This window comes from Dreissena polymorpha, chromosome 8 (assembly GCF_020536995.1).
Source record: "Dreissena polymorpha isolate Duluth1 chromosome 8, UMN_Dpol_1.0, whole genome shotgun sequence".
Lineage (NCBI taxonomy): Eukaryota > Metazoa > Mollusca > Bivalvia > Myida > Dreissenidae > Dreissena > Dreissena polymorpha.
In genome coordinates, this window is record NC_068362.1 from 27,948,170 (window position 1) to 27,974,768 (window position 26,599).

Genomic DNA, 26,599 nt, shown 5'->3' on the forward strand with positions numbered 1-26,599 from the left:
TGGAATATTAATATACTTTAATAAGAGTATGAGACTGAGGGCAATGTACAAACAATAAATAAATGCCATCAATTTACATTATGCATATATCACAGATATTACTTATCACATTTTATTAGAACAACAATCGCTAAATATCTTCATGTTAAATAGTATTCTTTTGCACACACAAAGTCAACATTTGATCCTCCCAATCTTGCAACAACATATGCTCGCCCAAAGAATGCTATATCACATTAATTGGCAATCTTTATATGGGTAACATATGTGAATTAAAAATTGAAGGAAGAACTTTGGCAAGTTTATACCCTGGTACATGGTAAATGTATTTGAATAACGTTACAGCAATCAATACATGAAAGCAATATATAGACCAATCTGCATAATTTTATCTATTTTCATTTTTTTAAATAAAAATGTTTTCTTTTAAATAAATTAAACATGAAGTATACAAATGTACATAATGACACATTCTTGCATTTTCACATTGGTTGGAATAAAAATATTTGCCTTTTCATTTAAGCAAATTAAAATAATCTAAACTTTTGTTGATTTCAACACTATCTATTTTAGTAATACACTAAACTATGGTCAGATCTGGTTGTGCACATGTGTCTTATCGTCAATTTACCAAGACTAGGAGACTTAAATGCAGTACATATACTTTTTTACCAAAACACTTATTTTCCTAGATCTGTAATATGATTGACATAAGCAATTGGAAGCCCCTATTAATATACTATTTTTATGTGTAACAAACGTAATAAAAGATTTGAAACAACTATCTATTTATGATCAGTTTGAAGGCCTCAGAAGTAAATTGAAAGAACACTTAAATATTTAAAGCCTACATTTTAATTCTTTTTATGAAATACAGAAGCATTATATACAGGTTTATAAAGAGTGAGTTAAGTAAAGTGGACATATTGTAAGGTCGCAACAATTTTGCACCTGAATTTTAAAATAGCTATTGTAAAAAAGTTAAATATTGCTTTTATCAACTGGATTTAGATTTAAACAAGGGACAAAATTGTCACAAAACAGGTTTCAAAGTGAAAAAAGTCTGATAAAGGGAAACAACTCAAACTGAACTGATTGTTTATAATTAACCCCCTTTGTTTCAAAATAAATCTATTTTTAGTCGTGGCGACCTTGACCTTGGAGATATTGACATAATTCTTTCGTGCAACACACTGTCCTATGATGGTGAACAAATGTGCAAAATGATTTTAAAATCTCACAATGAATGACATAGTTATGGCCTGGACAAGCTCATTTATGGCCATTTTTTACTTTTGAACTCAAAGTGTGACCTTGACCTTGAAGATATCGACGTAATTCTTTTGCACGATACACCGTCTAATGATAGTGAACAAATGTGCCAAACAATTTTAAAATCTAACAATGAACGACAAAGTTTATGGCCCGGACAAGCTTGTTTCGCCCACCCGCCCACCGACATTCGCCAATCTAATAACCTGTTTTTTTCGTTCGGAAAACCTGGTTAAAAATCAACAACACATTAAATGATAATGTGACAAAACAATAAATTCTTGTCAATCACATGAATTTAACATGCATTTTGATTGGCTATTCATGTGGCTGGAATATGCATTCTAATTGGCTTATCTGTAATCATGTGACAGGAACATGAATTCTGATTGGATATGTTCGATCAAGCAGATTCTCAGGGGGCATTGTATTCTTAGTGATGATGTAGACTTTGAAGTTGCACGTTCGCAGGTCTTGGAATTTGTTCTTCTGATAGTCCGGGGGATCACCTTCCCTCACCAGCTTCAGGTAGCTGTGAACAGTGAGATGAAAAACTGTGAATAATTAATTGAGAAACTTTGCATTGTAAACCTGTGAACATTGAAATGTGATGATATATAATTTTATAGCAACATATCTACAAAATTTATGTCATAGAGACAACTGTAGTACTATTTTTTTTTTAATTTGTCTTTATTAATTACTGATTAAATTAATCTTTTAAAAGCATGAGAAAAGACCACCAAGTCAATAATACATGCTACCAATGAATGTAATATTATATTCACTGACCCAGTAGTCAAAACCTGTATAATAATTATTTGCCTATATAAATAATTAATAGTAAATATAACTTACACGTATAGAAAAATAGGCAAATTAGAGTCGCAAAATATGAAAAGAAATATAAATTAAGGCGTTAAAATGATAATTGAAAAACATAACATAAGGAATAACAACCTTTAATTGGCTATTATTTGAAGGTTATACTTTATTAAGATTGAAATTATGATAATTTCTAGAACTGGCCCCAGTCTGGACACTCACTTTTCCTCCCTCATAATTGACTTGTCCATCATCATGTTGAGTAGCCCTGCAGTGACCTCATCAAAGCGAGTCTCCACAGCATGGAACATGTCCACCTCCATCATGTCTATCACACACGGCTTACCAAACCTGCAGGAAATTTCAAATATAGCTTATTTATTAACAGACAGGTAATTCGATCCCCTAAGGTTGGGTAGGCATTTAAATGTTAAATAAAAGAAAAAAATCTAAATTTTAAATTAATAAAACACACAAACATTTTTTTAATTTGCAAATATTTGAATATTAAAACGGTTGAATTATTGTGAAAAAGAACTTCAAAATGTGAAAAGAACATGTAAATAACCTATTGAGTTACACTATTAAGTTTGCCCCTGTTAGTGTGACCACTTGAGGGTCTTAATACAAATGGTCTTTGAATAAAGATTTCTTCAGTTTATTTTGTTGAAAGTATTGGAGCTGCCTGCGTAGCATCAGACCAGTCTGAGCATTTTACACAGTCTGGTCAGGAGCTACCGTGTCATCTATACACATGGTTGCATGGCCGTATATTGAAAAGAGCCATGTTTGCACAAGGCAGCTTTTTTTTGGAGTGTGATTTCCTACGCCCTACCTTACAGAACCAAGCACGGACATTCGTATCTTCTCTTGCTCCATCTGTATGGGACTGAGAGTGTTGATGTAATTGGTGTCACGGTAACGCAGAAAAGTGGCTGCCTGACCGTTAGGATCAATAATGAGGGGCCATCTGCAAGTGACATGAAGTTGTTTTAACTTTCGTCTTATACTTTACACTGAAGAAAGTATTTTATATAATAGTGTTAATTTATAATTTAACACATAAGAAAAACAGATTTTGGCATTACATACTTAATTTGAATGATAAAGAGAATGAAAGACCAACTTAATGTGTAACAGTTACTGATGACCACCACAACAAGTGTTTGAACACAGATAAATCCAGTAGTCACTTGAAAAGCTCTAACATTTCCATTGAAAAATAATGTTATATATTAACAAGTGCCGCCCATAGACTTTTCTTCTGCTTTGATAGTAAAATGTTCAGTTTCTGTCAGTCATCTGATATAATATTCACAAGGACATATTTAAAGTTGAAAATCTGTAGTAGATCTAGTTATATTGTTTATGCTAGTTAAAAACTGACAATTTATAAAATAAAACAAGGAATGTGAACACTAAAAGAAACTAGATCTTCAACTTTTTATCAATTACCGGTAGGTAGTCAAATTCATTTAAGTTTGAAAACAAGGTCTGCATGTGGGCAACCTTAACATAAAAAACAGCAAAATACTAACAACCAAACTCAAACTAGAGCTTTGTCACAGACGTGAAGGAATACCCCCACATGCCGCATTGACACAGAATATTTTGCATGTTGTCTTCACAAAAAACAGCTGACACCATGCTCAATGTTTAAAATGCACTAAGTGACCCCGTGACCTGGTTTTTGACCCTGCATGGCTTATGTTCAAACTTGACCTACACATCATCTAGATACAACTTCTGACCAAGTGTGGTGAAGATCGTATGAAAACTACTTAAATTAGAGAGAAGACACCATGCTGAATGTGTAAAACGTACTAAGTGACCCAGTGACCTAGTTTTTGACCCGGCATGACCCATATTCAAAGTTGACCTAGACATCATCTAGATACAACTTCTGACCAAGTTTGGTGAAGATCGGATGAAAACTACTTGAATTAGAGAGCGGGCACGGACTGACCGACAGACAAGCTCACTCCTATATACCCCCCTAAACTTCGTTTAGTGGGGGTATATTATTGAGAAGAAACCATTGCTCTATTTAAAATAGCACTGACCTTGACTCAACTGGCCCTTAATGAAATTATACCATTGGACTGCATCTATGCTTTCTACGAACAAAATTACAGCATACTAATCCAAAGTTAACTTATGGAGCAGAAACACTTTTCTATTTTCACTTTTTCAGTAACAGTGACCTTGACCGCATTTGCCTAAAATTTCTATTAACCCTAAATCAGATAGTAACCTTACTACACACACATTTTTAGCGCAAAATCTTCTTCCTAATTGAATTAACTTGGCACTAATTATTATCTATTTTTAATAAACAGTGATATTAATCTTGATCCAACTGGCCTCAAATGCAAGCCCATTATAGACCCTGCATGTCAGCTAGAGATTGGAAGTTTTGCATGCAAATTGTTACCACAAGTTTCTTAGTACAAAATGGACAATAAGGGACAAAGTTTGCTTAATTGAGGCTCAGTTTTATAGGCATTGGTCAGGGACCTATGATGATTGTGAACACATGTGTCAAGTTTCAAATTGAACTTCTGTAGAAGTAACAGAGATCTGTACTTGTTGGATGCAAACTTTAAAATGAATTTCAGCCACAATTCCTTCCTTATGGTAATTCCGCTGTGAGAATTTTAGTATATATAACTAAACAGACTATATCTTAATAAGATGTGTTTGTGAAACACTATGTCACCCCCATATATCTGACCTTTGACCTTGAAGGATGACCTTAACCTTGACCTTTAACCACTCAAAATGTGCAGCTCCATGAGATACACATGCATGCTAAATATAAAGTTGCTATCTTCAATATTGCAAAAGTTATGGAAAATGTTAAAGTTTGACGCAAACAAACCAACAAACACACAGACAGGGCAAAAACAATATGTCCCCCACTATAGACCGGGGAACATAAAAATGTTTTTATGCTTTCTTTCAATTTTACATTTGTTAATCTTTCTTGTATTCTCAGATGCAGAAATAGGTTCAAGAGAATGCACAATCGCGTACATTTTATGTGCCCATTTTTATCTTTGGCTTTTGATTGCAAATCCACAAGAAACAAGAAATATGTTTGTCAGAAACACAATGCCCCCTATTGCGCCGCTTTGAAGCCATACAATGACAAGACAGGCCAAAAACAATATACCCTCAATCTTTCGATCCGGGGGCATAAAAAATATCAAAACATAATAATTTTGTTTAAAATTGTGTGTAAAACAAATGATCATACAACAGCTAAAATATTGATCAAAAGAAGTATTTTACACATTGTGTTTTCGTTTCTTGCCACACTTGCCAGACATGTTTATCCAACCCATTGTAGAAAGCCCATAAATAACAACTAAAATGAAGCTTCAAAGACAACATTAACATTCCCATGTGACTGATTGTCCAGCTTGTGTATCCCTTACTTGCCAGACTCTGATATCCTGTTGCCAACATCTCTCAGCAGGACATCATCCAGCTCTCTGATTGTGACCTTGACACCGGGAAGGTCATTATCATCCAGCTCTGTAGGATAGAAACAGCACACACAGTTACAGATGCTTTGCATTCATCAAATTTCATACATGTATGATTATCACACAGATATTCACATGAACTATTTTTTGTGTGCTAGATAAACTTTCACAACGCGGATAAAGAACTAGTTACATTGCCTCAGACAGGCAAAGTTATGCACATAAAAAGCTACCGGTAGTTCAATTGTCAAAGCAGACAAAGTTTTGGTAAAAAGTACAAGATAAATTGTCACAGCCGGTAAAGTAATGCAGATAAAGTGCTAGATAAATTGTCACTGCCGGTAAAGTAATGCAGATAAAGTGCTAGATAAATTGTCACTGCACAAAACGTCATGCGGAAGTGCTTGATAAATTGTCACAGCCGGTAAAGTAATGCAGATAAAGTGCTAGATAAATTGTCACTGCACAAAACGTCATGCGGATAAATTGCTTGATAAATAGTCATTGAAGACGAAGTCATACCGATAAAGTACACGATAAATTTTTAAAGCGAGCAAAGTAATGCAGATAAGGTGGTAGATAAATTGTCATAGAAGACAAAGTCATGCAGATAAAGTGCTTGATAAATGGTCATAGAAAACAAAGTCATGCAGATAAAGTGCTTGACAAATTGTCATAGAAGACAAAGTCATGCAGATAAAGTCCCAGCAGACAAAGCAAAGTCATGCGGATAAAGTAATTGATACCTTGGCACAGATGACAAAGTAATACGGATAAAGTACAGATAAATTGTCCCAGCAGACAAAGTCATGCAGGTAAATTGATATAAATCATCCCAACACTTACCTTCCCCACCCTTCATCTGTTCTCTCAACCTTAGTTTGGCCTGTGCCAGTTTATCTCTTGCCTTGTCTAGATCAATCTTGGCAATCTCTACGTCACATTCACAGTCCTGAATAGCCTGCAGATGACAAATATGTGATAGCATTAGTAATAAGCTTGGATATCTCTATGTCACATGTGTATCTTTTCACTAGACCTCTCAATGCAGTAAGAGGCAGATAGACCAATATATAATATCATGGTACATGTATTGTATAGCGCATTAAAACATAAAGTGCAAGATGTTCTGACTTCTTAAATGAGTCTTTTCCACATACTAAATAAAATCCAAGTGGAAATTACATCAAAACAGGTACATTAAATGGCAAGAATCAAATCTACAAATGTCTTTTATACAAAATGTAAACTAAGAAAGCTGCGTACAAAAATGAAATTCTATTTTTATAGGCCTGAAATAATATGTTTTCAAAAACATGGTCCACAATTCTTTCAATCCTACCTGAATGGTGATTTCAGGCTTTGCAAAGCCCATCGTGGGTGCCTGGTCATGCTCCATGATCCTCTTCTGTAGCTCACAGTATGCATATTGATACTGAAATGACATTGTATGAGTCGCGTTATGAGTAAACTGGGCTTAATGCATGTGCACAGGCTAATCAGGGATGACACTTTCCGCTTTTATGACATTTTTCATTTAAATGAAGTCTCTTCTTAGCAAACATCCAATTTAGGCGGAAAGTGTCGTCACTGATTAGCCTGTGCGGACTGCACAGGCTAATCTGAGACGACACTACGCACATGCATTAAGTCCAGTTTTCTAAGAACGCGACTCATATGTAATTTAGTTCTAGTGGTCTAGTGGTGTCATTCCTATCACTCTTAGAAGGCTATTTTTTCTAAGCAAAAAATGTAGTTCTCTTTATTTATGATACTAACAAAATATATATGGACAAGGAGAACATATTTGAGGAAAATTGAAAGTCACATCATTAAAAACTGATGTTATCAATAAAAAAACTTGATTTGAGATCTTCTATATAGAAAGGTAAGGGTCCCCATGGGCTACCCATTAAAATGTCCATTCCTGCATTTGAATACTTCTGCTTTGTTTGCATGTTTACTTTAATGACTGACATTCATATATCCTTTTGTAGGCTAGTTTAAATGAATTCATTGTATATTCTTTGATAATACTCCACCAATTAACAACTCACTATTTATTGGTAATACACATTCTTGGTTACCTTCTTCTGGGCAACATCAAAGACTTCTTGTGCTTCCTTTACAACATTCTCAAGTCTGTAATGCATTCAAGCACATTATTGCTCACACAATAAGATACAAAGAAATGAAACATTTGAAGCACTGCTGATAACTGAGCTGTGTTATGTGAAAATAAGTGCCATATGCAGCCAGCATAGCTCCACATCAGCCCGCCTATATGAAGAGACTTGACTGGAGCTACCCAGTTTGCCAATGAGCCTACAAAACCTTGGATGACTTTAAAGCTGGTTGCTTGATAATTTTATATTTATAGATTAATCAAAATTTGAAAGTTGGGCTGGTTAAAAAAAACATTTTTTTTTAAATATGAAAGTCTTTGAACATTTCGTCCCATTAAACATGTTGCCCCTATATGCTTAATATTATTATAATTATTAATTATTCGAACTACAATTTTGTATTAAATATTTTACACAAAATACCACAATAAACAGTGAAGATTTAAAGCCTATATTTCAGCCCCTAACATACTGATGAGCAGCAAACAGCATATAACCTGAAAAGACTGCAAATTACATGTAGGCTGTTCTGGTTTTATGCTGGTTGAATAAAGCCATTTTCACCCATATTATGAGCTGAAAAGGCTTAAACATATGTCCCCTACTTATTAGTCTCAGCCTCCCGTTTCTGGCGCTCCATCTCCTTGATTCGCTCTTTCTCGGCCTCCAACCTCTTCAGAAGAGACTCTGTCTGCTCCAGGTCCCAGCCTTGTATCAGCTGCTGGATGGCCGTTACCGAGGCAATCTGAAACATTGTTGTAAGTGCATTGTAACCTCTTGGTGAAAGTCACTTTTTAATGAATATGTGTTTTGTTTTGATTGTTTGGTTTTATTTCTGGCTGTTTTCAACAGCATTTCTGTACTATCATGGTGGTCAGTTTACCAACTAGCACTTTTCTTTTGTTAGCTGGTGAACCAGTACAAAATGCACATACTTTTCCAGTAAGTTACAACTGCTACATTAAAATGAATAGAGATAAGGGGCGAATGATTGACTGATTTTTTATTTAGGTTTAAAACACATAATATACAAGTTAAAAACAAGAGATTGCCAAGCAATATGGTCCCTTACCGGTGAAACTCCACCATTGTAAGTATTTTTTTAAATATATATTTGTTGCCATAGCAACCAGAATTATTGATATAGGAACAAAATGAAATGACGTGCATAATGTCCATATTGCCATCTATCCATTTTTCAAGTTTCATGAAAGAATATGAAGAACTTTTAAAGTTATCACAGGATCCAGAAAAGTGTGACGGACTGACAGACAGACTGACAGACAGAGCGCAACCATAAGTCCTCTCCGGTTTCACAGGTAGGGAACAATAAATAACCTTAGAAAGCATTGTCTGATTTTACCTCAAAATTCTCAGAGAAGAGACTTGAATCTTAAATAAAATTGTCACTGTAAAGATTTGAGTTATCTAACCTAATGGGCTAGATTTTTTGTAACTACATCATGGCATAAACAGCTGTTAAAAATTGGTCATGGGCTCCATGTTGCTTATTACATAAAATGTGCATTTGCAGAACAAACCTGCTCAGGAGTCTGTCCATCTGAGGCGTACATCCGAGGGTCAGAACCATTTTGTAGCAGGATCTGCAATTTTAATTAATTGCAATATTAATAACAACACTATTATTTAGTGACATACAAGAACTTGGATTTTGAAATAAACTGTTCTAATGTGGTTTGTCTATCCCCATTTTGTCAATACATGTACATTTTGATATTTGGCAACGCCATTTTTTTTTAACATACACTTTCCATGGTTTACATAGAAAAAAATTAACTGATCGGCAATTTGTTCGGTGAGTGCTTCATTATATCTGACAGCATCTTTTTAGTTAGTATACACATAAAGGTGACAGCACATCTTCATTTAATAGAAGGATGCTACTTTGCAGTGCTGCAATTTACAAACTTGTATACCAAAGATTTATTAATAATATAACTTAAAGTATTACTGCTTAAGCTGTTTCCAGTATGGCTTAAAACGTGTTGACTTCTTGTGGAGTTTTCCAGTCATTTTAATAAGCAGTCTTACCAAGCAAGAATAAATACTTATATGAGTCATGTCACATGAAAATGGTTTATCTACCATATGTGGCCATCATTTACACTGCCAAGATCAGTTCTAAACCCCAAACAATCTTACCAATTATCCCCTTTCCTTACAAAGGTGCAATCATAAAATTCTGCCCTTCAGATGAGTCCTACCTCACATGCCTCCAAGTGCCCTGCAAACGCAGCCCTGTAGAGTGGGGTTCTCATGAACTGGCCCCTCTTGTTGGGGTCTGCCCCTCTCTCCAGCAGGAACTTGATGGCCTCAACATGACCCCCACCTAGAATCAAGGCAAAAGGTCAAACTTTGGACCAATATTCACTGACACATTTCAAAGATTAAGACTAAGGGTAGCAGATTACCAGTTGACAATATTTTCAAAACTGTTATTTTTTTAAAACATAATTGTACCCATACATCTTATTTTGTATTCACAATGATTAATTATCAGCATTTTTGCAATAAGAATTTTACTTAATGACTCAATGCCCTATTCCACTGAACAAAACTTAGTGGAATTACCAACTCATAATTATTATGACCAACCTTTATGTGTTCTTGCTGCTTGTGTGCTTGATTAGATGTCCTTTGGATTTCTACAGTTTATTTTTGGGAGTGAGACTTAAAGTAACAAAATGTAGAGGTCTTGTTTTTGTGTCGATGATTTAAATCCTTACATAGAAGAATTAACTGTTCAGTTTCAGTTAAAGACAGGCGGAAAAATGTAACCAGGCACTGATTTGTTACCTATATTTCTGTATTTTGTCTTTGTTAAGACCTTACAAATTTAACACATTGTGTTTACTATATAATAACTCTTGACACTTTACTTTAAGTTACTTAAAGGTCTCAATGCGAACCCATCTTAGGATGAATATAAACAAGAGCACCGCATAACGGGTGCCACGCTCGGCTGTGGGGGCAGTTTTGAATAAATGAAAGCTTGTCAGATTTTTTTTTAAGACGTAACAGTGACCTTGACCTTTGACCTAGTGACCCAAAAATGGGTGTGGCATGTAGAACTAATCAAGGTGCAGCTACATACGAAGTTTCAAAGTTGTAGGTTGAAGCACTTTGATTTTAGAGCCAATGTTCAAAACCTTGACAAAATGTAAAGGTTTTAGCACAAAGTGGACGACACAACGACGGACACGACGAGCTGGCTATGACAATACCTCAGGTTTTCTCCGAAAACAGCCAAGCTAAAAATTCAGAATCTGTTCCTGCTTCATGATTCAAGAAAGATATTTGGGAAATTAATTGATCTATTATGAAACAAACTATAACTACCACTATTTGTATCGTGAAATAGACCATAGCTTATAAAAATGTTTACTCAGTAACCTGTTTTTGATGCCACACTTTTATATAAAACTTTCTAGTGGTTAAACAAGTTGTGTTGTTCTTTCCATTAATTTAAGCTCACCCGAGTTGAGATTGATATATGTCATATACACAATAGTGTAAAAAACATACTGGTAAAAGATATGTCATATACACAATAGTGTAAAAAACATACTGGTAAAAGATAAAATGACTCTGTTTTAAAACATTTTTATCCTACCAGTAAATGATTTTTCATAAGAAAATTCAAGGGACATACTGGTAGTTTTAAGTTTTGGCGTACTGTATATGACTTAATCACATGGCTTATTTACATAAATATCATAATGATTTAAATACCAATAATAACAAGGAAGAAGAATCCTCCATCTATACTTAGTGCATGTGAAATTCAACAGCCATGTTTGTTTTTTTGTTTTAAAGCTTTAATGAAACTAGAATTGATATTTACACAAAACCACACTTTTGAAAGAGTTGAAAAGCTGTTGAAGGTTTAATCTAGAGAAAACGGATTTTTTTTAATCTTTTATACTGCTTTTACAAGTAAATTATAACTACTATTTTAAATGGCTGAAACACCGCAAATAGATTACTTATAACTAGGCAATTTTACATTTAGTAATCTAAATGAGTATTAAATTGTTGTTAGCACTTACATGTAAACATTAATATTTGTCTCACAAACCAAACATAGATTATTCCAGACGTGATAGGATACATTGAATATCAGGCTATAGTACCTTTCTGTGCTTAAATTATCCAAATCATCTCCAGAAGGCCTACAAGGCTCAGCTAGCTTTAATATGTAAACCCTTCTTCAACTCGCCGGATAAGTACATGTACATAAAGACACAAACCTTATATTCTATATATTTGGCGTGCATTTAGTATAATCGAAAAAAACAACAACAAAAACAAGACTATTGCCAAGCAATATATGTCCCCTACCGGCTCCACCATTGTCAGAATTTTTTTTATATATTTGTTGCCATAGCAACTAGAATTTTTGACAGGAACAAAATGAAATGACATGCATAATGCCCATATTGCCATCTATCCATGTTTCAAGTTTCATGAAAAAATATGAAGAACTTTTAAAGTTATCGCAGGATCCAGAAAAGTGTGACGGACTGACGGACAGAGTGCAAACAAAAGGTCTCCTACTTGCAGCCTCAGATATGGGTGTGTTCTCATTGGCATCTTCACACTCCACTACGTTCATTATGTGTCTGGCACGCAGAGCTTTCCCTATCACATCATCTCCTGGAACGCCATATTTGTTGTCTGCCTCCACTACCTGATGGGTACATAATGTTCAAAAGGTTGTTGCAGAAAAACTAAAGGTTTGCAACAAAATTCATTATTTTGCAAAGGATGGCAATATATCACATGCAATACGAAAACAATTCTAAGCAAGACTTAAACTGTGTTTCAATACCTACTATTATTAGAAATTGTACAAGCAAATAAGATTTTTTGAAGTGAATGGTTATTTTTGGCCAATGTTACTACATGTACTTTATTTATTCGTAACATTTGTTCTTTTCTTTTCCACCAGACATCCATAAAAAACAAACAAGCAAATTTCTTGAATTGATATCCCCTGCCAATATGCTTCTGGACACTCATACCAAGTTTCAATGAAATCCGCCAAAGCACTTCCAAGATATGGCTGTGGACACACAAAAAGCATTTTTTCAAGATACAAAGGGCCATAACTCTGTTATTATCAGATGGTGTACAATGCCATTTGGCGTGCATCATCCTTTTATCCATATATATACTCATACCACGTTTCAATGAAATACGCCAAAGCACTTCAAAGATATGGCTGTGGACACACAAAAAGCATTTTTTCAAGATACAAAGGGCCATAACTCTGTTATTATCAGATGGTGTACATTGCCATTTGGCATGCATCATCCTATTATCCATATATATACTCATACCAAGTTTCAATGAAATCCCCCAAAGCACTTCCAAGATATTGCTCCGGACGGACGGAAAACCCGACGGACGGAAGGACGGACAACGCCAAAACAATATCCCTCCGCCAATGGCGGGGGATAATAATGCCAGAAATTTTGTCTGGCCACATGCAATATTAAGCTTTAAAGAATTTGTTGCATTACCTTTGATTTCAAGATATTTTTATTGAAAAATAAAATTAACAAAGTGTAAGAAATCTTATTTAGTTCAGAAACAAAATTAAACAAGAGCACCGCCTTGCGGGTGCAGACCGCTCATCTATTTTCTTTTTAAAGGTGAAGGGACTTTCAATTTCAATCACAAAGGAGGGAGGGGTGCAGTGAAGAGGGGTGTATAGTGTGGGGATGTGGACATTTATTACATTATCTTCCAAAAATGCAAAAATAAAATGAAAAAAAAAAAATAAAAAAATTCAGGGGTGGGGGGGAGGGGATTCTTGGGCTGCGATGGTTGGACGGTATTTCAAAAATAAAACAATAAAAACAAATATTTGTGTTTTTTTAATCGTTTCAAAAAAAAAAAAATTGGGTGGGGGGGGTAGGGGGTATAGTGTGAGGGTGTGGTGGTCATTTGTGAGATGATCTTAAAAAAAAAAAAAAAAATTATAGGGGGGTGGGGGGGGGGATTCGGGGGGGGGGGGGGGGGGGGGCACGGGGGATGGTTTGGGTGGAGTCTATTGTGGTATGTCAGGTAAGAGTAGTTTTGTCAAAGTATCAATCAAATCTAATCTTAAATGAAGAAGTTATGGCAATTTTAGCAAAATTTAATAATTTGACCTTGAGAGTCAAGGTCATTCAAAGGTCAAGGTAAAATTCAACTAGCCAGGTACAGTAACCTCATGATAGCATGAAAGTATTTGAAGTTTGATAGCAATAGCCTTGATACTTTAGAAGTAAAGTGGATCGAAACACAAAATTTAACCATATATTCCAGAGTTATGCAACTTGTCCTTTTACTGTACCCTTATGATAGTTTGCGAGTGTTCCAAGTATGAAAGCAATATCTATGATACTTTAGGGGGTAAAGTGGACCAAAACACAAAACTTAACCAAATTTTCAATTTTCTAAGTATAAAGGGCCCATAATTCCGTCCAAATGCCAGTCAGAGTTACATAACTTTGCCTGCACAGTCCCCTTATGATAGTTAATAAGTGTTGCAAGTATGAAAGCAATAGCTTTGCTTTGATACTGTAGAAATAAAGTGGACCTAAACACAAAACTTAACCAAATTTTCAATTTTCTAAGTATAAAAAGGGCACATAATTCTGTCAAAATGCCAGTCAGAGTTACATAACTTTGCCTGCACAGTCCCCTTATGATAGTTAGTAAGTGTTGCAAGTATGAAAGCAATAGCTTTGATACTTAAGGAATAAAATGGACCTAAACACAAAACTTAACCAAAATTTTCAATTTTCTAAGTACAAAAAGGGCACTTAATTCTGTCAAAATGTATGCCAGAGTAATCTAACTTTGCCTGCCCAGTCCCCTCATGATAGTAAGTAAGTGTACCAAGTTTGAATGCAAAAGCATTGATACTTTCTGAGAAAAGTGGACCTAAACGCAAAACTTAATTGGACGCCAACGCTGACGCCGATGCAGACGCCGACGCCAAGGTGATGACAATAGCTCATATTAAAAAAAACAAGAGTTCCGCGGTCGGAGATGACCGCATTGAAGCCGGATTTTTGATTTAAATGACAGGAAAGTACCTTTCGTGTTTTTGTCAATGCAATACTTAAATTACTGAAATATTGTTCAAAGGTCAAAATGAAATGTAAGTACTTTTCAAGGCATGAGCAAACCTTGTGTTATGTTTTGAATGCATGCATATACATGAACAACAATAACATTTAAGGTCACAAATATGAACTTGAATTGACAATTAGGAAAGTTTGATCTCAATTTTTTTATTAGCAAATTAGTAACATATTGTTTGAAGTTTCCATCAATTTCATTATTTACCTACCAAAGTTATAAGAACTTTAACATTTTTACATTCAAGGTCACAGTGACCTTGACCTTAGAATGAATGACCTTGAAATGACCAGTGGTCATCTAAGTGTGCTTGCAAACCTTCATGTCAAGTTTGAAGACTCTATGTCCAAGCATACCAAAGTTATAACAATTTTAACATTTTAACATTTAAGGTCACAGTGACCTTGACCTTCAAATGAATGACATTGAAATGACCAGTGGTCATCTTCTAGTACTGGCCAATCTTTATTTCAAGTTTGAAGACTCTAGGTACAAGCATACCAAAGTTATAACATGAAATAAGAACTTTAACATTTTTACATTCAAGGTCACAGTGACCTTGACCTTCAAATGAATGACCTTGAAATGTCCAGTGGTTACTTACTAGTTCTGGCCAACCTTCATGTCAAGTTTCAAGACTCTAGGTCCAAGCATACCAAAGTTATAACAACTTTAACATTTTTACATTCAAGGTCACAGTGACCTTGACCTTCAAATGAATGACCTTGAAATGTCCAGTGGTTACTTACTAGTTCTGGCCAACCTTCATGTCAAGTTTCAAGACTCTAGGTCCAAGCATACCAAAGTTATAACAACTTTAACATTTTTATATTGAAGGTCACAGTGACCTTCACCTTCAAATGAATGACCTTGAAATGACCAGTGGTCATCTGTTAATCCTGGCCAACCTTCATGTCAAGTTTGAAGACTCTAGGTCCAAGCATACCAAAGTTATACCATGAAATAAGAACTTTAACATTTTTACATTCAAGGTCACAGTGACCTTGACCTTCAAATGAATGACCTTGAAATGACCAGTGGTTACTAACTAGTTATGGCCAACCTTCATGTCAAGTTTCAAGACTCTAGGTCCAAGCATACCAAAGTTATAACAACTTTAACATTTTTTATATTGAAGGTCACAGTGACCTTGACCTTCAAATGAATGACCTTGAAATGACCAGTGGTCATCTGTTAATCCTGGCCAACCTTCATGTCAAGTTTGAAGACTCTAGGTCCAAGCATACCAAAGTTATACCATGAAATAAGAACTTTAACATTTTCGAGCACGCCGCCCGCCACCCCGCCACCCCGCCCGCCCCGCCCGACAACATCAATCTATAAGCCGAGATTTTTTCGAAAAAAATCCGGCTAATTAAAATAGATGAGCTAACAAAAGGATTCCCTTACAGAGCGCTTGACTGATCTTATGCTTTTGTGATAATCATGTACACTTTCTGACAGTCACATAATATAATGACAAGACATATATTTTGATTTTGAAGTTGACTATCTCTAGTAGTTAATAGAATAAATTAATTGAAAGCTGAAAATTTATAGATTAAAAAAGGAAATGTGTCTATGCTAATAAACTTGATTATCAACTTTTGACAAAATAAGTTACCGGTATTTTTATATAATGAACTTTCCAACCAAGGCCTACATACAAGCTCAATACACACACAATTTAGCACAAAACCTCCATCCCAACTCAAGTTATGGAGCTGAAAACATTGTTCGACTTCTAATAACAGTGACCTTGATTCAACACTAGTCAAACCTGAGTTTTACTCAGTACAAATACAAAAAGGTGCATAATTCTGCAAAATTTCAGGTAAGAGTTATGGCTCTTTATTAAAGACTTTTCATGATAATCCCTGAGGGATGTGTGAAGTTTCAATAATATATTTTATAGTTACAGAGATGAGCCAAGCTCTGAGAAAACAAGGCTTAATACATGTGCAAACTATCGTCTCAGGCAAATCAGGGGCCACACTATCCATCTAGACTGGATTTTCATTTTGAAGAAGGTTCTTTTAAACAAAAAATTCCTGAAAAAGCTGAAAAAGTGATCCACGTGAAGTCTGCATAGGGTAAACTGCTCAAGACGACATTTAAAGCACACACATAAAGTATGGATTTCCCAGAACCCGGCTAAAATGCATTTAATGCATGGAAACCTTATCCTGAACCTGACTTTTTATCTTGCAAGAAGTTCCATGTAGAATACCTGTAGCAGAAACAGGGATACAGAGATATTTCAATGTAACCTAACCAGAGCATTAAGCAAACTTCAATCATTAAAGAAATTATAAGGCGTATAGATCCAACATTCATTTGAATGATCTAGATGAAAAATGGAACAAGAGCACCGCTTAACGGGTGCCACGCTCGGCTGCGGGTGCATTTTTGAAGTAATGAAAGCTTTCCAAAATTTTTTTTTTTTAGAGGTCACAGTGACCTTGACCTTTGACCTAGTGACCCAAATATGGGTGTGGCGTGTAGAACTCATCAAGGTGCAGCTCCATATGAAGTTTCAAAGTTGTAGGTGGAAGCACTTTGATTTTAGAGCCAATGTTCAAAACCTTGAAAAAATGTTAAGGTTTTAGCACGACGCGGACAACACGATGACGGATACGAAATGACACGACACGACGAGCTGGCTATGACAATACCTCGGGTTTTCTCCGAAAACAGCCGAGCTAATAAAAATTAAACATAAATAACTTTCAATAATGCCCGTTTCCCATCAAACCTCTTTGAGCACTATGGCCATCTCATCTGTGTCCCCGTCAAAGGCTGCCTCTAGCATGCGCTTCATTCTCTGCTTCTCCTCCCGCTTCCTCTTCCTCTCCTCTTCCTCCTTCTGCCGCTGCTTCTCTGCCTTCTCTTGCTCCATCTGCACCAGCTTCACAAAGGCCTGAAGGAAAATGTACAGTGAAAAGTCCATAGGTAAAACATACAAAGTTTGCTTGATAATGATTGCATCCGAAGCCTGAGGCTCATTGAGACACGATAAAGTCTGTTGAGTTGGAAGAAACTGTACAAGAAGATGTTGTGAATGCTTTAATTATGAAAATAAAAAACAAGGGACAAAATTGTCACAAAACCAGGTTTTCAACTCAAATTGTGACCTTGACCTTTGAGATAGTGATGTAATTCTTTCGCGCGACACACTGTCCAATAATGGTGAACAAACGTGCCAAATGATTATAAAATCTCACAATGATTGACATAGTTATGGCCCATACAAGCTCATTTATGGCCATTTTTGACCTTTGAACTCAAAGTGTGACCTTGACCTTGGAGATATTGACATAATTCTTTCGCGTGACACACCGTCCAATGATGGTGAACAAATGTGCCAAATGATTTTAAAATCTCACAATGAACGACATAGTTATGGCCCGGACAAGCTTGTTCCGCCCGCCCGCCAGCCCGTCCGCTTTGGAAAACCTGGTTAAAAAAAGGAAATGCCATAAAAACAGGTCTTCCGAGCTAAACATATAAATCCAACTAAATTAAAAATAATTGTGTCAATCTCAAGTAAAATCTGCTTGTAAGCTTCCTATACACAAAATGTTTTAAGTAACCAAGCAAAATAATTACTGCCCTATTCTCATTTTCCACTGACTTAATTGAATGAAAACTGTTTTTTATTTTATTTATACTAACAGTGACCTGGACCTTAATGTCTCCAAAAAGTACATTTAAAGTATGCACGATTGCTACAAACCAATTACATTTTAGCATAATACCCCATTCAAACTCAACTTATTCAACAGTGACATTGACCTAAAACGGACTAGAAAAACATTAAATCCAGAGCTATGTCTCTAATTAAGCTTATTATATTTAATGTATCATCAAGATTGGTTGCTGCAAACTGAATTTATTGAACAGAAACCCCTAATCAGAGGGCAGATAACATTAATTAGGTATGTTGTTGATAATTCAAGCTCCATAATGAAGAAGTGCTTCATGCTATTTGGCAGAGATGATTATAACAGAAAGATTACACAAAGTTTCATGATGATCCAATCCAAGCTATCAGAGAAAGAGAGCAGCCACCGTAAAATTGGCTATTTTGTAATACACAGGCCATAATTTACAAGTTCTCAATGCAATCAAGCTGGTTGTCAAACTTGGCAGATATACTTTGTCCATAAACATTACGATAAAGTTTCATTATGATCCAATTTTAACTGTTTGGGTTATTGAGTGGACATCATTCTCCTGAATGCCGACCACCCGCTCAATCGCGCAAGATACAGTTTTTTTTCCCTTCTTTGGGACCCGCCGAAAATCGGCCCTTTCCCCTCGGATTTTTTCCCCCTTAGCTGGTAAATTTTATCCTAGATTTCATTCCCCCCACCAAAATTTTTTTTATATTTTTTTTTTAGCCTTTAGATATATAAGTTAACCTGATCCACTGTAGAAAATAGAATAATATTGCATAATTAAAATATCTGTTGCCTTGAATTTGTTTTAAAAACAGTAAAATATGTTAAATTGATTATTTTAGACTTTCCTTTTTTTCCCCACAATCCGGCGTTTCACGCGATTTCCCCCCCCCCCCTCCCAAAATCTGGCGTTTCGCATGATTTTTTTCCCCTAAAAAAAGGCCAGGCCCGTTCCCCAAAATCAGATAAAAAACCCTGAGATAAGGTTGCCTTCAACTTAACAGGTAAAATTCTTTTGGTTGCAAAAAAGTAATTTTACAAAGCTTTCAAATACTGCTCCATGTAAACTGAAACAACAAGACACTAAACTAACAGAGGATGTTTTTGTCACAAAACACAGTACACAGTGAAATACTGGGTTGGTTCACAGAAATATTCAAGTTAAGAAACCTTGTAATATCATTTGCTTAGAAGATCAAAGGCATCAGTGACTATTTGTGCTAAAATCTTATGTGGAGCTTTATAAAGACTACAGCACATCCTTACTTCTTTCTCTAGCTTATCCATCAAATCATTATAATCTTGTTTCTCTTTCTTCTTCACATCAAGAAGTTTCTTGGCTCTGTACTGGCGGAACTTTGTCTGGATCTTTCTGGCAGATTCATCCTCTTTTGTCCAAACTTTCTCTTTAGGTTTTGTCTCACCTGTTGCAGGTTTTTTGGCACCTGAAAGAAACAAATGATCCACATAATGTTAGCCACATCTTGCGAAAATGGGTCTTATTCCATATATGGCCAGCGCGTCGCATTCGTACAGTATGGTCAAGAGTTATGTTGTACAATTTAATGAGACCACTAAACCTAGCATGACTTTATAGCAGACAGGGTAACTCCTGACAAGACTGTGTGACTGCGCAAGCTGGTATGAAGCTATGTTGGCCACATATGGCATAAGACCCATTTATGCATGAAGGGGCTCATAATTTCTTTTCTAAAGGATTGTTTACCCAGCACAGAGGCCCAGATAACGAATAAAGACAGCAAATGTCAGAGTAAATATTGCATACATGATTGAAAGATATTATGAGTATATATAACAATTGGGGACTTCATTTGATCACGTGAGTATTTTTCATACTCATAGGGTGCAATGCAGACTGTACATTTGACCGACCCAAATAAATTCTGAAGTGTGTTTATTTTCCTGCAATCTTTTTAGAAGAAAGAAAATATTTAAGCCCAGAACGAATATTTACCTGGAGAACAAATTGCATACCAGTGATTTTTTTTGCCCAAAATTACCGCCGATATTCGGCTGCTTCCCAATTGCAAAACATGACGTTTTTTCCCAAAAATCTGACCAAAATTTCATTAAAAATGACCAAATTTTCCCAATTAAGCCAATAAGATTACAATGTCATTTAGCGTTAATTTCGTAGAACGAGTGCCGATCAAGCTTGTCGAGTCTTCGTCGAATGACAACTGACTTACGAATGTTTGCGAATGTAGCCGAATACGATTTTACGTTGCTATCGACACATCTCTCTCTATATTGCGGAGGATACTGACGATAGTCGATGTATCCCGATTGTTAACGCCTGTTTTTACACACGTCCAAGATTGAGGCAAGCAGACGAGAAGTTTGCTATGAGCAGCGAAAATGAAAAATAACGCTAAACGAGAACCGTTCGAAAATTGAAAGAAACAAACATGATTTGATTTATATGTTAGTGGATCTGTGTATATTCAGATTCATATGCATATTCTGCTTTATTATGTTTATCTGTATAGTTTGGTGAAATAGCATTGAACTGAGGATGTCAATTGTGAAAGATATTAAAAGGTTAACAAATGAAATGTGTTATTTTAGCTCCATTTAATACAACATAAACACAGCAAGAACACTAAAGCGTGTTTGTTAATATTTGTTAATGTTTTCACCCTATCATATTTTACTTTAAAAAACATCCTGAATTAAAATCATACTCTTAAAGAGATTATGATTAAATCTATAGATTCTTCAAGATACATGTATATTGAAGAATCTATTGATTATTGCAAGTTTAATATGCATGTGGAAGGATATTAACTAAACGTTGTAAGAAGACATGAAAGCAACACTTTATAATACAAGGGCTGTTTGTAAAACATGCATGCCCCCCATATGGGCTCACAGTTGTAGTGACAGCCATTTTGTAAATATGTTTTTTGTCACTGTGACCTTGACCTTTGACCTAGTGACCTGAAAATCAATAGGGGTCATCTGCGAGTCATGATCAATGTACCTATGAAGTTTCATGATCCTAGGCATAAGCGTTCTTGAGTTATCATCCGGAAACCATTTTACTATTTTGGGTCACAGTGACCTTGACCTTTGATCTAGTGACCTCAAAATCAAAAGGGGTCATCTGCGAGTCATGATCAATGTACCTATCAAGTTTCATGATCCTAGGCATAAGCGTTCTTGAGTTACCATCCGGAAACCATTTTACTATTTCGGGTCACCGTGTTCTTGACCTTTGACCTAGTGACCTGAAAATCAAAAGGCGTCATCTGCTAGTCATGATCAATCTACCTATAAAGTTTCATGATCCTAGGCATAAGCGTTCTTGAATTATCATCCGGAAACCATTGTACTATTTCGGGTCACCGTGACCTTGACCTTTGACCTAGTGACCTGAAAATCAATAGAGGTCATCTGCTAGTCATGATCAATCTACCTATCAAGTTTCATGATCCTAGGCATAAGCGTTCTTGAGTTATCATCCAAAAACCATTTAACTATTTCGGGTCACCGTGACCTTAACCTTTGACCTAGTGACCTCAAAATCAATAGGGGTCATCTGCGAGTCATGATCAATGTACCTATGAAGTTTCATGATCCTAGGCCCAAGCGTTCTTGAGTTATTGTCTGACAACCACCTGGTGGACGGACCGACAGACCGACCGACATGAGCAAAGCAATATACCCCCTCTTCTTCGAAGGGGGGCATAATAAAAATGCTGTCAAATATGAACTTAGCAATTTTTATTCTGTTCTTATAATCATATTTATAATGTTTCGCAATTTCATAATTTATCGCGCTATTTTTCCCAATTTCATGGTTTATCGCGCTAATTTTCCCAATCCAAATGCCACAGGCTGTAACCAAAAAAATCACTGCATACTTAACACAAGTTGTGACAAGTTTAAGGTCAGGTAAAGTTTAAGAAGAGTTGGAATACTAGAAGCTGTCTGCTTTTAATCAGAATGGTAAATGTTGGTTGTAAAATTGGTAATATTGTAATATTTTCAGATAAAAATAATTTAGTTACAATTTTAAATTAAATATTTCTCAGGAACAAACCTTGAGCAGGTGCTGCCCCTTTTTTGGCTGGTGCCCCCCTGGTTGCAGCACCCCCTCTGGGTGTCCCCCTCCCAGCTGGAGCCCCTCTAGTGGCAGGTGCCCCTCTGCCAGCAGCTGGCTTGGCTGGCACAGGCTTCTTAGGGGGCATGGTTCAGAGCTGTTGAAACACATAAGGTAAACTTTGCATAGGCATATAGTTTGTTAATCTTTTTAACAATTGCAATTTACAAAAACACAAAAATTATTCTTTCAGTGGGTTATGCCTAAGGATTGTTAAAACCGAACGAGCGAGTTGACATTGTATAACAGTAGTCATTTGGTATGGCAAGCGGTTCGACGCATAATCCCAAGAAACTAGGTTTCTCATGAGAACCTAGGTTTTCAAATGAGAACCTAGGTTCTCATGAGAAACCTAGGTTTTCAAATGAGAACCTAGGTTCTTTTGAAAACCTAGGATACCAAACGAGAACTTAAGTTCTCAGAATGAGAACCTAGGTTCTCATGAGAACCTAGGTTCTCATGAGAATCTAAGTTCTATGTGTCTATGAGAACCTAGGTTCTCATGAAAAACCTAGTTTCTCATGAGAACCTAGGTTCTCAAGCGTAAACCAAGATTTTCAAATGAGAACCTAGGTTCTCATGAGAAACCTAGGTTCTCATGAGAACCTAGGTTTTCATGAGAACCTAGGTTCTCATGAGAAACCTGGTTTCTTGGGATTTCATAAACCTTGGTTTTCATGAGAACCTAGGTTCTCATGAGAACCTAGGTTCTCGTGAGAAACCTGGTTTCTTGGGATTTCAATAACCTAGGTTATCATGAGAACCTAGGTTCTCTGATAACCTAGGTTCTCAGAGAACCTAGGTTTTCAGAGAACCTAGGTTCTCTGAGAAACCTAGTTTCTTGGGATTATGCGTCAAACCGCGTGCCATAATTAACCTCCAGTTGTCTCCCATTGCTTGGTACACGCTGGCGGCATATGTGTAACACGAATAGAAATAGGCGTGAAACCGTGAATGTTTCTCCCCAAGAGCATTTTCTGAACAATGTTCAGACAATGCTCAGTAATATTCTACGAAACTTATCTGTTGAATATTTGTGACCACAGGCATTAGCCGTCAGTGACCGCCTCTTGTTCATGTTTCCGTGCATGGGTGTTATTTAGGAATGAAATTAGTAAAGTAATCGGTCGACATTGGTCTGAACACGTTAATAAAAAATTGAACAGTTTATGAAATACATCTTTAATTGTAAATATTATTTTGGGACTAAAAATTCAGATCAATCGTTACATAATATATTGTTACAGCATTAAATGAGTTTCAAATATTCAATTCCCTTGTTCGGGCCTCAAACGACTGTACGGTACAGTTTTCTATTTTAAGTATGTCTGTGACCTACATGTAGGAAGCAATCATTATGGTATAAAATACAAGTTTTATCCCTATTGATTATGTGTAATAATGTATTATTCAATAGTAAGATATCGGCAACACTGCAAGAAAAACTTATGCGCTAAAGACTTTGCAAACATATTTCAATAACTTGAGATATCTGCAAAAAGTTCTTAACGGCGTGTTTTCATTCTGTCCAGCCCGTGTGTAATCATATGTGAACCCCATTGATCCTGCGCCCTGAATAATATGTGTCCCGTATTCCAAACGAGCAAGTTTACGCCGTCCGACGCGTAATTATGAAAACATAGGTTCTCTGAGAACCTAGGTTCTCAGAGAACCTAGGTTCTCAGAGAACCTAGGTTTTCAGAGAACCTAGGTTCTCAGAGAACCTAGGTTTTCAAAGAACCTAGGTTCTCAAGAGAACCTGGGTTCTATGAGAACCTGGGTTCTATGAGAACCTTGGTTCTCATAATGAGAACCTAGGTTCTCATGAGAACCTAGGTTTTCTGAAAACCTAGGTTCTCAGAGAACCTAGGTTCTCAGAGAACCTAGGTTCTCAGAGAACCTATGGTTCCCAAATGAAAACCACGGATATGGCAAGCAGTTCGACGCATAATCCCAAGAAACTAGGTTTTTCATGAGAACCTAGGTTCTCATGAAAACCTAGGTTTTCAAATGAGAACCTAGGTTTTCATGAGAACCTAGGTTTTCAAATGAGAACCTAGGTTTTCATGAAAACCTAGGTTCTCATTTGAAAACTTTGGTTCTTGACGCCATGTGCAATCTTCAAGCGAGAACCTAGGTTCTCATTCTGAGAACCTAGGTTCTCATTCTGAGAACTTAGGTTCTCATGAGAAACCTAGTTTCTTGGGATTATGCGTCGAACCGCTTGCCATAATTTGGTTCATTCTAAATGCTTTGAAATGTGGTATGGATTTTATTTTTTATATTAATTGATACATAATATAGACATGAAATACATAGATTCAAACTCAATAACAAACAAGAGCCATGTTAACATGGCCATTCCCACAGAAATGTATTTCCTTGTATGAGAACATTTGTTTTAGAGAGTAGAATAATATTTGTAAAACATTGCACCTGTGTCATCTGTGACAAAACGGATACAAAATTACAACAAAATTAAATAAAGGGAGATAATTCAAAAACTACAGCCGATAGAGTTATGGTTCATGTTCACTGCATTTCCCCTAGTTGCCATATGTTTATATTTGTAGTTTCAAGTAAATCCCTTCAGTAGATGTAGAGTTATGCTCCAGACAAAACTTTACTTTGAAACTATATAAAGGGAGATAATTCAAAAACTAATGTAGATAGAGTTATGGTTTTTGGTCACTGCACTTCTCCTAGTTGCCATCTGTTTATATTCTAAGTTTAAAGTAAATCCATTGAATAGATTTGGAGTTATGCTCCGGACAATTTACTTTGAAATTGAATAAAGGGAGATAATAAAAAAAACTAACGTAGATAAAGTTATGGTTATTAATCACTGCACTAGTTAATATTTTATGCATTCAGTCTCCACAGGAGTGATATTTACATTGAAATCAGGTAACCAATCAGATGTGTCGTTTTAGGGCACTCTCAACAAATATGGCCGCCGTTACATAGACTTGGGTCATTTCGTTTTTCAACGATGTTTTGTTGATAACACAATCAATTGAATTTAAACTGTGTAAATTAAAGGTAAATGTGTTATGCAATAACAAAATTAATTACATAAATCCCTAAATTGAGTAACAAAACTTCAACAAACAGCTTGTATGCGTCGAAATTGGCCATTTTATTGGGCACTCGAGGATAACATGGAAAAAAACAACAAATCAAGAAATGAATTGCAATATCAACCTGCTGTTTTCGAATTTTTACTAAAAAAACGATCGTGACAATGTCAAATTTTTTTCTTAACGAATGCATCATTTGCAAACGTTCTGTAAAAGGATTTCACGCGGTCTCTATCCCCACGACTCAACAAGAACCCACCATAAATTGGTTAAGATCATTGTTAGTTTCTTAGTCATTGCTGCACACGAAACAATTAAAATTAATTTGAAGGTATATGCTATCGTATTTAATATATATAACAGAAATATTAACCACCTTGTAAATTGTAAAGTCACAGCGAATGTTTCGTCGGTAAACTACGCTGTGCGGAAAATGTTCGTCGCCATTTTACAACAAACGAATCCCGCACTTGACAGTTCTTTTTATTAGAAATTTCATTGGTTAAACATGAATTTACTCTACCTTACTCTAGTTAACTATACCTTACCATTAAGGTTAAACACCACAATTCTTTTCTATACTGTAACAGAGACGTAGATAACATCTACGTCTCTGACTGTAAAGATTGGCAATCGATAACGCTAAAATAGAATATCCTGAGTTTAAAATTAATTAAAAAAACACACACACACACACAAAAAAAACGTTTTATTTATTACAAAAAAGGTTTAAATTGTTGTTGAGTGTTTGTCTTTTCCTAAATGCTAAATACAAATCTGTGTCCGTGTTAAGGGCGAATGTGTCCGACTCATGGGCGAATTCAGTGGGTGGGAATCA

The 26,599-nt window shown here is 35.8% G+C and overlaps 1 protein-coding gene across 1 annotated transcript; it reads right to left on the reverse strand.

Annotated features, from left to right (window-relative positions):
• On the reverse strand, positions 1 to 26,229 carry LOC127841097 (IQ motif and ankyrin repeat domain-containing protein 1-like). The gene is made up of 15 exons (XM_052369655.1): positions 26,138 to 26,229; positions 22,622 to 22,778; positions 19,822 to 20,000; positions 17,628 to 17,792; positions 12,293 to 12,425; positions 9,940 to 10,064; positions 9,256 to 9,318; positions 8,320 to 8,459; positions 7,676 to 7,730; positions 6,931 to 7,023; positions 6,435 to 6,549; positions 5,538 to 5,637; positions 2,933 to 3,067; positions 2,320 to 2,448; positions 1 to 1,804 (listed from the first exon to the last, which is right to left on the reverse strand). The coding sequence occupies exons 2-15, from the start codon at positions 22,767 to 22,769 to the stop codon at positions 1,636 to 1,638; spliced, it is 1,749 nt and encodes a 582-aa protein (XP_052225615.1). The 5' UTR covers positions 22,770 to 22,778; positions 26,138 to 26,229; the 3' UTR covers positions 1 to 1,635.
• Between the last annotated feature and the right edge of the window lie 370 nt (positions 26,230 to 26,599).

Bases quoted from the DNA above. Each gene is read 5' to 3' on its own strand.
- LOC127841097 (XM_052369655.1), bottom strand. From the start codon at position 22,769: ATGCCCCCTAAGAAGCCTGTGCCAGCCAAGCCAGCTGCTGGCAGAGGG. The intron at 9,319-9,939 runs GTAGGACTCATC...TTAAAATTGCAG, and splicing joins GGCACTTGGAGGCATGTGAG to ATCCTGCTACAAAATGGTTC. The intron at 7,024-7,675 runs GTAACCAAGAAT...ATGTCATTTCAG, and splicing joins TTGATGTTGCCCAGAAGAAG to TATCAATATGCATACTGTGA.